At 41.7% G+C, this 13,401-nt stretch overlaps 1 protein-coding gene across 1 annotated transcript in view; it reads right to left on the minus strand.

Annotated features, from left to right (window-relative positions):
- Positions 1-688: 688 nt before the first annotated feature.
- Positions 689-13,401, minus strand: part of NRDC (nardilysin convertase) — a 78,976-nt gene continuing 66,263 nt past the window's right edge. Inside the window, exons 23-33 of the mRNA XM_006087379.3 lie at positions 10,562-10,689; positions 8,696-8,858; positions 6,588-6,619; positions 6,203-6,341; positions 4,075-4,122; positions 3,743-3,795; positions 3,276-3,359; positions 2,713-2,803; positions 2,342-2,458; positions 1,401-1,490; positions 689-1,276 (exon numbers count right to left, since the gene is read on the minus strand). Of these exons, the coding sequence (XP_006087441.1) occupies positions 1,079-1,276; positions 1,401-1,490; positions 2,342-2,458; positions 2,713-2,803; positions 3,276-3,359; positions 3,743-3,795; positions 4,075-4,122; positions 6,203-6,341; positions 6,588-6,619; positions 8,696-8,858; positions 10,562-10,689 (1,143 nt within the window). The 3' untranslated portion in view covers positions 689-1,078. The remainder of the gene's footprint in view (positions 1,277-1,400; positions 1,491-2,341; positions 2,459-2,712; positions 2,804-3,275; positions 3,360-3,742; positions 3,796-4,074; positions 4,123-6,202; positions 6,342-6,587; positions 6,620-8,695; positions 8,859-10,561; positions 10,690-13,401) is intronic.

Consider the following 13,401-nt stretch of genomic DNA (forward strand, 5'->3'; position numbering starts at 1 on the left):
TTAAATGTGTTTCGTTTATTATCTTTATGGTTAAACTTGGAGGCAATTATTTGGCAACTTTCAATACAGGAATTAGCTTTTTACAAGGACTCCCCTATAATAATGGAGGGCCATCCTTGCCCTCACCACTCCCTTACACTTGGTGTTCTGTCTCTACCCCCCGACCAAGTCCTCATCGAACTCTCATGTAGCAGACATAGGACTACCAACATTTTATTCAAAAATATTTTATTGCCTTAGAGCAGCAGTTCTCAACCTGTGGGTCGCGACCCCTTTGGGGGTCGAACGACCCTTTCACAGGGGTCGCCTAAGACCATTGGAAAACACATATATAATTACATATTGTTTTTGTGATTAATCACTATGCTTTAATTATGTTCAATTTGTAACAATGAAAATATATCCTGCATATCAAATATTTACATTACGATTCATAACAGTAGCAAAATTACAGTTATGAAGTAGCAATGAAAACAATTTTATGGTTGGGGGTCACCACAACATGTGGAACTGTATTAAAGGGTCACGGCATTAGGAAGGTTGAGAACCACTGCCTTAGAGCAAGCATGTCAAACTCGGGGCCCACAGGCCTCATTTTGAGTTTGACATGCTTGCCTAAGAGGGTTTGGGGAAAGTTTATATCTGTACCCCACACTGAAACAAGAATGCCACAGCAGCAAATGCCTCATTCTGAAGGGTAATACAGAACTATCTTTATTTAAAAATACATTAAAAACAACATCATTTAGGTATTAGTATTAGCACCTAACATTTAGGTACTAATAAGACATGGGTTACACAGGGCTGTCATACAGAACTGGATTCTCAATCTGAGAGAACCAGGTGCCAGGGCTTCTCAAACTGCTCCTATAAGCTTTTTGGCCACCCTGCTGATTTCTCTCTGCCAGCTGCTACCGTAACCCGTTTTGTTAGTCACCACAGAAGGGGTGGGGAGTAAATCAAATTCTATGATGCCAGTGCAAAAATTCAATGGGGGCCCTAAGGCCATAGTAGTATAACTTCATAAAATACACATTTTAAATACACAATGTTTCGTTCAGGCCAACGAGACTGCAGTTTATTTGACTATTTTATGGTAGGGGAGAAGGTTAAGTGTTGATGTGAAAGCCCTGATATCAGTAATGGGAATGGTAGAATCTGTCAGCAGAGGAGAGGTTGGCAGGTAGGTTAGCTGCATCGGTTCACAAGAAGAGTTTGAATCCTCACCATGAGGGGTGCCATCCTCTTCCAGCTCATACTTCCCAAATCCAACAACCTGGAAGAAGCCAAAGGCTCGAGGTGAGAAATAGGCCGACCAGATTTAGACAAAGACCTATTAGGATCTCTGGTACCAGCAAAAACGCAGTGAATAATAATGGCTAAATGACAACCATACTCACATGAACACTAAGCATTTTACTTCCTGGGCCTCTGTGAGCCTTGAACCAATTGACCAGGTCTGATTTTGAGAAGGACTTCAGTGCTTCAATCTTTTAGAGGAAGGAAAGATAGGAAAGAAAGCTATAAAAGACTAGCAATACATTTTCTTGAAAGATAGATCTTAAACGTAACACCTGGCAGACTTCCTTGGTCTGAGCACATCAAGTTTCGGCTTGCCCCCAACCTTCCAGAATAGGATAAAAATGAGCTTTGGCTGCACATTTTAAGGTTTCATAAGCAAGAAAGGGTAGCAGATATTGTAATTATAGCTGAGTAACACACTGAGCCAAACTCTCAGGTACATAGTAACTATATACTCTAATGAGAAAAATACAAGTAACTATTGAAATTGGTAGAGAACTTTATCTGCTCTGCTTCTAACAGGAAACCTGTAGTGCCTTAAGAGCTTCTTGTTAAACCTCTGCCTCAGTGTCCTTTGGTAATTCACCACAAGGGTTATATTATCCGAGAGACTGGACTGCAGCACACGGAGCTCTTTTTTGTGGATTTTACTACTTTGTCAAAAGACCTACACCAAGAATCCTGTCTGGAGGAGGAACTCTATGTTCATAAAGATCAAAGTTTTAAATTTTCTTTAAATAGAACACTTTTCCCCCCACAAATCTTAAAGTGAAACTCAATATATAAAACAAATGAATCTGCTCTAATTGAAATTGGTTGGGGGTTGTAGGTAAGGATTAGCATCCTGCGCACTTGGCCACCTAAGATGTTAGAGAGGCCAGTCTGGAAACTAATCAAGCAATGAGCAAGTCAGGAACCAGGCCTGGTGTGAGCGCCCCAGGGGTCTCTTCCACCCAATACCAATGTGCTTGGAATGGTGACTCCTGCCAAATCAGGAGTCCCTGTGAGGGCAGTCTTATTCAGAGAACCATGCTATTACCTCATGGACAAGGCGGTCAAAGAGATACTGCTGTGTCACCACTTCGTTCCAGTTCCTATCCACCTCCTCCCCAAGGTGGGTATCCTCGCACTCCTTCAGCTTGATCAGGGCTGTGACCTGTTACCAAAAAGAGCTCTTCAGGCATAGCATCACACTGGTGCCTCCAGAACATATGGCTTGTGATGGACACGCTATGGTCCCTTCACTTAGGACCTGATAGCATGATGCAGAGGAACGAAGCTAAGAATACATGGTCAAGTTAAGGTGGGACTACAATGTTCCAAAACTGGCCGGCAAAGCTAAGGCTGGTGTCCAGTTGTCTTGAGGGCTTGTCTGGGCCAAGAAACAAAAGCCCAGGCCAGCTCAATCACCTGGGTGTTGAATGCATCCTCAGTAAGGTTTTCAATCTTTTCCTCAAAGCTAGAAAGAAACTCTTCTATCTTTTTATCAACAACTTCAGAGCTGAAACAAAACAAAAGTCATTAGAAACCCTGTCTCGGAAAGAGGCTGAAATGTTTTCTTCCCAGTCCTCCTCAGCACTCCCTTAAATGGAGGGAGGGAAATGAATGGAAAGAATCCTACCCCCAACTCTGGCCCATTTTCCTGGTATCCTCATACTGAAGCAGTGACCTATGCTTGGCCATTCCAAAGCTGAGAACCAACAAGGCCTTGTACCTTGGTTCTAGCATTAAGGCCAGTACCTTTGCCTTTCTTGTCTTTAGATATACCTGAAGACATAAACATTGGCAAGCCCTGTACGGTGACCACAGGACTTGAGTCAAACCCTAATAGGAACCATTGATCAGTCCTGGATCAGGCCATCTATGACCAATCACTCTGCAGCCCCCACCCCCTGCAGCTGTGACTTAGAGTTGTCTGAGGTTTATCTGTAGCCCCTGCTCTCCATGCCAATAATAATAGTTTGCTTACTCACTTGTATTTGGTTGCCTGAGTCCCCACAGTGACAGAGAATCCTAGAATCCCAGATGTGTTCCTACAGGTAGGGTAGACATGGTACCTACAGCCAAAGCAAAAAGTTTTATGAGCTCAGCTGGTCACCTGGGCCCTGCCCTCAGAAACACTAGAGATGAGGGAAGGGTTTCTGCACATCTTTACTGAACCTCGAGATCCAGAAAGATGTATACATCTATTTCATTCTCAGGTTACAGGACCACAGGCTAGCTTGTTCTCTTGCTAATTTTGAAATGTGACCAAACTGAAAACCCAATGATAGTCCAAGATGCAAATTCCAGAAGTTTTGACCAGTAGGTATGACTCTAAGTAGACATGGAAGGGCCAAAGAGCTCTGAGACACAGCTCAGTCAGGATATCTGAAATTTCAGCCTGCAAAGTAAGCCCCAGGCCCTTATTTGAGCTCAGTGCTCTTGCCAGCAGACTTACCCAAGGGTCTGCTTGGTTCGAAGGAAGTCAAAACAAGGCTCTTCCATGTGCATCTGTAATTCAACATACTACCCATCAGCCCAACTCCTCCTAACCGAGAAACCTCCATTTCTTCCCCCCAAATGTTCCATACACCCCCAAAGTCCAGCCTCCCTTACTGCCTTCTTCCTAAATTGCCCAGTCCCCTCTCTCCATGATCATACTGGTGAGAATACTAAATAACCATCTCACTTTCCAACCACAGGTCTCTGACAATTCCTAAGTCCCTACCGCTAGGCAAAAAGGTCAGTCCTCTGTGGGTCAGGGCTCCTTAACTCTTTTATACAACTTACCACAAGCAGCTCCATAAGAGTGTATTCTTTCAAACTCCTGGTACCTGACTGAAAGGAGAAGTTGGTCAGACCAACTGAAAGTCCAATGGCTCGCAGGGTGTTTTAATCAGCTATTCTTGGCAACCATTTATTCATGTGTCCATCCCATTCTCTTCATCCCCCAAAGAAAGTTGATCATACCCTCTACTGCCATACTTTCCACAATTTTGTTATACATCTGTCTTCCTGTCAGAAAGTCTGTGAGGATAGGATTCATGCGTGCTCATTTGTATTCTTAGCCCTAGGACAGAACTGCAGGGTAGGCATAGAGGAAGTCCAATAATCCCTACCTGCCAGCTCCTGCCAAGGACCTAGAGGACACAATCTAAAAACAAGTACTGGCCGAAACCGGTTTGGCTCAGTGGATAGAGCGTCGGCCTGCGGACTGAAAGGTCCTGGGTTCGATTCCGGTCAAGGGCACGTACGTTGGTTGCAGGCACATCCCCAGTAGATGTGCAGGAGGCAGCTGGTCGATGTTTCTCTCTCATCGATGTTTCTAACTCTCTATCCCTCTCCCTTCCTCTCTGTAAAAAATCAATAAAATATATTTTAAAAAAAACAACAACAAAAAAAAAACAAGTACTGTAGTTCAAGGTGCTAAGGAGAGCAAGAAATGTCTGGGTATCAATAAAGGGTAACTGGATCTATTCCTCACGTGAAAAAGATGTGAACAGGAGCTTTGCAGCCATGCCTAGGCACCCATACCAATTGATAAAAATGCCTAGCAGATGCCACATGCTGGCTGTCCTGGAAACTGGCAAAATAATGTGGTTAGAATAAAAGAGGGCAAGAGGCCAACAAGCAGTGATTTTGCTAGTGCATCCCCCTGTCAGGCTCTTGTAGGCTCCTCTGACAGACTCATTTCTACTCTTCCCCCCTTCACAGAGAAAAGACTTTATAAAGCGAGTGTTCCCTGCAAGTCCTGTTTAGTCAGCAATAAGATTTCTGGTTTGCCTCTAGAAGGACTGCAATAAAACTAGTCAAAACTTAATTTCCTGTTCAAAATGCCCTCTGTGAGGAAGGAAGTGGTTCTGTAAAGGAAGCAGTCTGTTAGAAGCTGGTAGTAAGAAGTGATCGATGGAAAGTACCTCAACAGAGGTGCTTACAAATTCTACCTAAAACTGGAGAGGTTACTCTGGGTTCTGAGCAGTCAAGCACTGGAAATGTGGACAAGGCTAAGCAGGGAGAGGCCATACCATTTATGAAGCAAGTTTAAAACCTGGGGAGAAACTCAGGTAACTACAGCCAAAGGGAGATTGGCTCTATGGACAAGCTGGGCCTCTAGAGAAAAACTCAGGTTCAGGGCCAAAATCGCAATGAAAGGACAGAGAGAGTAAGACCATGCAGCCACGCCCAAAGCCCAGAGCAGAGATCTTCAGAAGGCCTGGCAAAGAAGAGACTTCCTCATGCAGGGGACCCAGGACCACAAAAGCAGCTATAAAAGTTGGAGAAGTCTGAGATCAAACTAGATAGGCACAGGTCCCCATAGTCCTGGAATTGAGTGGCACTAAACAAAGGCTATGGGCCAACTGAGATTGTTGCAAAGTTCTTTAAGTCCCATCTGACCTCTCCAGAATGGTGTGGAAAGAACACAGGATTTGTGTTCAAGCCCCAGCTGACATGACCTCAGAAGTAAGGGAGTCTGGACCTCAGATTCATCATTCATAAAATAGAGGTGATAAATCCTGTCAGGTGCTTTGAAACCTTCAATTATAATTCTGATAATCATTCTGTTTGCTGTATACTGATTACATAGTTATGTTTACTTTTGTCTAATTTTCAAAATCATCCTTTTAACAAATGTCCTCCTATTGCTTGGGGTTCTGTCAGCGGAATGTACGGGAATTTCCAATCACACTTTAGTCTGTCCTCTGGACTAGTACTTGGGTAATTCATGAAGCACTGTGGTTTAAAAGGGGTTCATTTTACTGACAGGAGCAATTTTTAAATGTTGTTGCTTCAAGAAAACAAATGATCCCAAGCACAAAACTACAGAGGGTCTGGGAGGTCAGAGGGTCACTACTCCCCCAGGCTTTAATGCCTTAAAGGTACTTAGCCATGAGGATGGCTGTGCAAGGGGCCAACTGACCTGGTAGTACACAGTGACTTCAGAGTTGGCATCACCCTTGTTCAGAGCTCTCACTTTGCATATGTGGTGGCCACTGGGCAGTTCTACCACCTGGAACTGCACAGACATCTCCTGCTCCAGAGGCATGAAGTTCAGCTTGCTGCAAAAGAATCAGTGTGGGTCACTGAGGCAGTGCCTTTATCCTCTTACCCCACCCCAAAACTGAAAAAGAGGTCAGGCTTTCCACAATCCCTTCTGAAGTGCTTTGTTTATATAACTAGTCTCAAGAAAACCTACCACAAGAATTATGTCCACTGTGATTTAGTCACAATTGAGTAGTGGCTCAAGGCCCTCCTGCTGGTAAGAACACATAACTCCCAAAGAGAAAAATCAAACCAATACTCACTCAATAACATATTTCAGGAAATCCATAGAGTCCTAGGAGGTGAAAGAGAAGAAATAACTGCATTAGGCTCTCTTGACATTAATTTCACCCAGAACCAACTAATATCCATACAGTGGGGCCTTGACTTATGAGTGTCCCGACTAACGAGTTTTTCGAGATACGAGCCGTCTCTCAGCCGATTTTTTGCTTTGAGTTGCGAGCTAAAATTCGGGTTACGAGCCAGCTTCAGATACCCCACCACTAGTTGGCGCAGCGAACGTCACAGTGAACGCCACAACATCAGCCCAGCATCACATGTCTCACTCGTTCACTTGAATGATTTGACATACAAGTAATCTGAGTTACGAGCTCCGTCACGGAATGAATTAAACTCGAAAGTCAAGGCCCCACTGTATTCTAATCTCTTGGGAAGCCCTGGATAACATTAGGAAAGCAGATATAGTCTGTCACCCAAAATGCTGGGTAAGTCATTCATTGAGTGGGCTCATCATTCACTGACTTAATATATGTCCATTGAACACTAAGTGGCTCTAAACTGAACAATTCCTCGGCACTCTGCTTACCTGCACACTGTGACACTTTCCCCACTGCATCAAACTAACTGTTCAGTTTACCCCAATATTCTGTGCCCTCTGACAACTGTAACTGCTTTAGAAACCTGGAGCCTGGCACAGAGTGAGCAACAGCATAATCCTAAGTGAATGCATCCCCCCCTCCTCTCAAAACTTGTTTTTTTAACCAACAAAAGGAGGGATTAGTGGAGGGGTAGGCCCATTTCTAAAGTGATTTCTACCTGGGGCAAGACATGGTACTAAGTCCTCTGGACCAAAGGCCCTGCCCAATACTACCACTGCTCAGAGAAGCAGGCAACTGTTCCTGCTCTTCTATGTGAGTTGAGGCTTTTAAACTTCTTTCTGTGAACAGGACAGAAACTAAGGCTGGGTAAGTGTGTGGGATAAAGACATAGAGGAGTGAGAAGGAAGCAGCCAAACTCAAGAGTGGCCATTTATATGTATATTCCATCAAAGGGCCGGTCCTGAGAAACTGAGAAGCCATAGAAGATGGTCAACAGCCAAAGAGTTTAGGAAGAGACCCAATCAATGATGCACTCTTGGCTACAAGAGGCCTGTTCGTCACACGGTCCCACACATATCTCCAACTCAAAATCTCACAACAAACTCCTCATATGCCCTCAAACCTACTATTGTTTCTCCTCCTCCACAAACCCACTGGGTCAGCAAGAAATTTGGGCATCATCCTAGATCCTTCCCTTCTTTCTCCCTCACCCCCCGCATCTAATCAGTCACTGTGTTTTGGCCATCCTCTCTACCTTATTATTTCTTAAGTACTTCAGACTCATTTATTTTGCCAAACCTCTAAAGCTTCATCATTCTCACTTCACTTGTGTGAGTGTGGAAAGACACATAACAAAGTTTACCTTCTTAACCATTTTTAAACATACAGTTCTCTAGTGTTAAGTATATTCAGTGTTGTGAAATAGAACTCCACAATTTTTCATCTTGCAAAACTTTTTAACTCTACACCCATAGAACAATTCCCTCTTTTTACCTCTCCCAAACCTGGTAACCACCATTCTGCTGTTTCTATGACTTCGACAACCCTAGATACCTCATATAAGTGAAATCATACTTCATATAAACTTTTATAACAGCCTCATAACTGGGCTATCTGGGTCTTTCTTAATGACAAAGCTTCTTTTAAACCCTTCAATGGTTCTCTATTTACTACAGGATAAGCCTGACATACAAGTTCTGCTTACTTATATGTGTGTACATCCCTCACCACTCCCCAGGTCCCACTTTAATTTCTAAACTGTTTGTAGTTTCTCTACATAACTGTCAACAAACATAACCAATACCAGGCTAGTATATTTACCAAACCCATTTCATCCAAAGTCCCAGTCCATTGCCAGCAGTCTCCTTCATAAGAAAGTCTTGCCCAGCATCAGAGGGGCCAGGTTCCCTTCTAAATAGCCTATGACAACGCTGGCCTGCCAAACCCAGAGCTTCAGGGAAGAACTAATGCAATTCCAGAGCCCACAAAAGCATTCAGACCTGCCCAACAGCAACAGAACACCTCACACTCACTGTGCTTGTGACATTTCCTTGTACCAGGCCTTCAACAAAGAGCTGGGATTTGAACTCTTTGACAAAGCTCAGCAGAGACTCAAGGGAAAGGCCATCCATCAAAGCCCGGTACTTGTCAATCATAGACCAGCGGGCATATTCCAGAATTAAAAGCCGCACGTCTCTGTACAGAGGGCAGAAAAAAATGTTTTGTTGTAAGATATGAATCTTGAAGGTATAGAGAGATTTGGTTAAATTTCTACAGATGATATATTTTAAAGAGAAACAATTTCTATCACTATTTAAGATGGGGAAACAATCACCAAAAAGCACTTAAAATTGCGCACATAAACTTTTACACAGATTTGCTCAATGGTACAACTCACTTTTATCTGTCACAGTTGCAAAATAAAATATTTCACATAAGTTGCCAGATGAGTTGCACACCAATTTAAAATTATTACTATTTTGATTAAAAATCTAACATTTTACTAATTACTAGAGGTCACCATTATAGATATCTATTACTGAAGTGACAATATAGTACCGGTAGTAGCTTTAGGCCAAAATCAGACTGACCTTGACCCCACACTAATCTGTTTATCTTGGGCAAGTCACCTGTGACTCAATTTCTTCATTTATAAAACAAGAAAAATAATAATGGGGTTTTGGTGAGATATAAATACACAAAGTTCTTAGGTCTAGCACATAATGAATCTTCAATGAAAAGGTATTATTATTACTTTACCACATTTTAATAAAGTAGCATTCAGGAGTAACTGCACACACAGGGCTATTTTCTCAACATTTCAACAGTTCTGGACAACTCTCCTTTCCAACTTATATTTGGTTATTAGTTTTAATAATCAGATTATCAGTTATTACCTGCCCGACTCTTAACTGCTTTTGAATTTTGGTCATTTATGGGCTCATTCTTACTATCAAAAGCAGAACGTCTGTATCAGGTTGTGCTGTTTACCATTTGCAGATGCCCAGCAAGGAGGTAAAGTGGGGGCTTGCAAACCATGTACACAAAGGGCTGGGCCTGCTCAGAGGGGAACTTTTTCACTCCCTCCCATAAAGGCTCCACAAGCTGACAGAGGGTACCCCAAGAGGATACTTTCTCCTGATTCACACAAAGGTACCCTATAGGCTACAGGCTCTGATGGAAGGCCGAAGGGGGCTGCTTATTAGCAGAGGGTTTAAGCCAGGGGTGGGCAAACTTTTTGACTCGAGGGCCACAATGGGTTCTTAAACTGGACCGGAGGGCCGGAACAAAAGCATGGATGGAGTGTTTGTGTGAACTAATATAAATTCAAAGTAAACATCATTACATAAAAGGGTACGGTCTTTTTTTTTTTTAGTTTTATTCATTTCAAACGGGCCGAATCCGGCCCGTGGGCCATAGTTTGCCCACAGCTGGTTTAAACATTAGTACACAGACTGTCCAGAAGTCTTTTAACTCTTCTGTAACTTTGGCTGAATTCTGGAAAACTGCAATTGCTAGATAGATAAATGATATGTTAAGTAATTTATCTCAGCTACTCATCCCAGTACCCAACACAAAAATATCACCAGCAGGTAATTCAAAGCTACAACAAAGCCATAACTTCTTTAACTGTTATTTACTTACATACTTTGGAAAAAAACACCCTAAAACCTTCAGCCTCTAATTAAATACAGTAAGCTACTTTCAGTCCTACTCACCCTACTTTAGCTGGGTTTAGAAACCCTATAATCCCATGGCATGGTTTCCTAAACCAGAGCACAATTCTAACAACTCTGAAAATTAGCAGCAAAACTATAGCCTCAGCCCCCATAACTGACCCCTAGGAAGGCAAATACTTTCAGGCCTTCAAAATAAAAGCTGATCCCATGTGTACCCACTTGGCCAGAGTCTCAGGCTTGATGAGGATGTTAAAGTAGGTCTTCTTCAACTGCTCAGTTATCATTGTAAAGACAGCTGGTGTGGAATTAAACTCTGCTAAGTAGTCAATAATGAGCTGAAACAGTAGCTAAAAAGAAAAGAAAGAGGCACTTTAAGTGGAGAAGCATGGAAACCCACTACGTTTTTTTTGGATGGTGGGGATGTTTTCCATTGGTTTTTACCAGGGACCCAAATGGTAATTGGCATTGTGGGAGACATAAGAGAAGTACTGATGACTCAAACAATTTCCAGGGGCTAAAATCCTCCATCACTGTCAAATTTGGAGCAATGATTCTTCTATTTTTATAATTTTCATGGGTATTCTTAAACATTTCTTTCTTCCATATGAACTTGAAAATAATTTTATCCATATCCCAAGTGCCCCCAAATGTGATTTTAACTGGGAGTAATTGCTTATTACATATTAATTTTCAAGTAATGACAACTTTCTATCAAGGTGTTCTATCTAGAAACATTGTAATTCTCTCCCTTAAAGTCTTTTTTATATGCTTCAATAAGATCTATAGCCCTGGCTGGTGTGCTCAGTGGTTAGAGTGTTGGCTCACAGACCAAAAGGTCAAGGGTTCAGTTCCTGTCAAGGGCACATACCTGGGTTGCTGGTTTGATCCCAAGACCCAGTAGGGACATGTGCAGGAGGCAACCAATCGATGACTCTCACACTGATGTTTCTCTCGCTCTCTCACTCCACCCCTCCCTTTCTTTTTTAAAAATATATTTTATTGATTTTTTACAGAGAGGAAGGGAGAGGGATAGAGTTAGAAACATCGATGAGAAACATCGATCAGCTGCCTCCTGCACACTCCCTACTGGGAATGTGCCCGCAACCAAGGTATATGCCCTCAACCGAAATCAAACCTGGGACCCTTCAGTCCACAGGCCGATGCTCTATCCACTGAGCCAAACCGGTTAGGCCTCCACCCCTCCCTTTCACCCTCTCTAAAAATCAATGGAAAAATATCCTGAGGTGAGGATTAAAAAAAGAAAAAAAATCAAGAGCCCTGGCTGGTGCTCAATAGTTAGAGCGTTAACCCACAGACCACAGGGTTTGGGTTCGATTCCCAGTCAAGGGCATGTTCCTCAGTTGCAGGCTTGATTCTTGGCCCATCGGGGCATAAGCGGGAGGCAACTAATTGATGTTTCCTCTCTCTCGCCCTCTTTTCTCTCTCTCCCCTGTCTCCCTCCCCCCTCCCACTCTCTCTAAAAATCAATGGAAAAAATGTTCTAACTCCTTAGATGAGGATTAAAAAGAAAAAAAAGAACAACAAAATCAATGGAAAAAATATTCTCAGGTGAGGATTAACAACAACAAAAAAGATTTATAGTTTTCTTTAGACTAGTTTGGCATTTTTTTTTTTTATTTCTTCCTAGGTATTTTTTTTCCCAATATTATAAATATTTCCATCCATTTCTAAGTAGTTATTGCTACTATAGGAAAAAGAGCCATTGATTTGGATATACTGATCTTGTGACAAGCCATATCACAAGTTATTTTTATAATTTTAGTAGCATCTTAGGTTTTCTAAGAATACAACCATATCATTTGCAAAGAAAAATATTTTTACTTTTCCAAGTGATTTTATTTTATTTATTTTTTTCACTTTAATGTAGTAGCCATTGCGGTACTCGCTTTATTGCGGGGGTCTAGAACCAAACCCACAAAATTCTGAGGTCTGCCTGTCATGCTTCTCATTCGAACTGTTATTTATTCATCAACTTCCTAATACTGAACAACCAACCTTTTGCATTCCTAGCATTTGGTCATAGTGATGTATTCTTTTTGTTACTTTTTTTTTAATTTTCAAATTTTTTAAAGTTTGCATCTACATTTTACAGGTAAAACTGGTCTCGAGTTTTATATATTTATATTCTATCTCAGGTTTTAATATTAAAACTAGGTAAGCTTCATAAAATGAAGACCCTCAAATACTTTTCTATGGTCTGTATTTTGAAAAGCTCTCTTCTGTTTAGGCTTTAATCTGTTTGGATCTTAAGTTACATTACATGTAGGCTTTTGAAGGTTGACAAAAGTAAAATACTCCATGGTGTATCCTCCTAAGACCAATATTTGTTCCCTGAGGAGACTGACAGGGATGAAGGTATAAAGAGAACTATATTATTCACTAGCATTATTGCTAGGATATTGAAGCTATCACCTCTTTGCACAGATCTAACCTCTGCCAGGTCCTTTCCTCCAGATTTTTTTTTGTGTGTGAACCAAGAGCCCCAAACCTTAATATATGGTTTTATGTCTTATTTTATATTGATTTCTACCCAAAAAATCAAGACATAAAATTTGTTGTTGGGTACATTATATTACTTTCCTGGTATTTAATGATCTAATCCTCTTAGCTAGCATCCCATATTATTTCTTCTTCTGCTTATGAAGTTTTAGACAAAGCAACACTAGAACACATTCCTTACCAAAAGACAAACTACTGATAGGATATGGGATCCTGTTTCTAAAAGGTTCATAAACTTAGAACTAAGAAGCAAAATACACATACTTGAAACAATGGGATAGAGTATAAGAGGAAGAAAGGATACAAACATCTGAGTTCTACTCTATGTCAGGCAATGTGTCAGTGCCTGTCAGTGTTGCATGCATTGCTACTAAGGAATGAATATCTGTTGCTCTTATGTGTGGCGAAAGTTAAAATAGCTCTCAGAGCCCAAAAAACACAGTAATAAACATTATCTACACTAATAAAAGAGAAACATGCAAATTGGTGTCACTCCGCTATGCCCACCAGCCAATCAGGATGAGTATGCAAATTAACCC

This window comes from Myotis lucifugus, unplaced genomic scaffold (assembly GCF_000147115.1).
Source record: "Myotis lucifugus unplaced genomic scaffold, Myoluc2.0 scaffold_37, whole genome shotgun sequence".
Classification (NCBI taxonomy): domain Eukaryota; kingdom Metazoa; phylum Chordata; class Mammalia; order Chiroptera; family Vespertilionidae; genus Myotis; species Myotis lucifugus.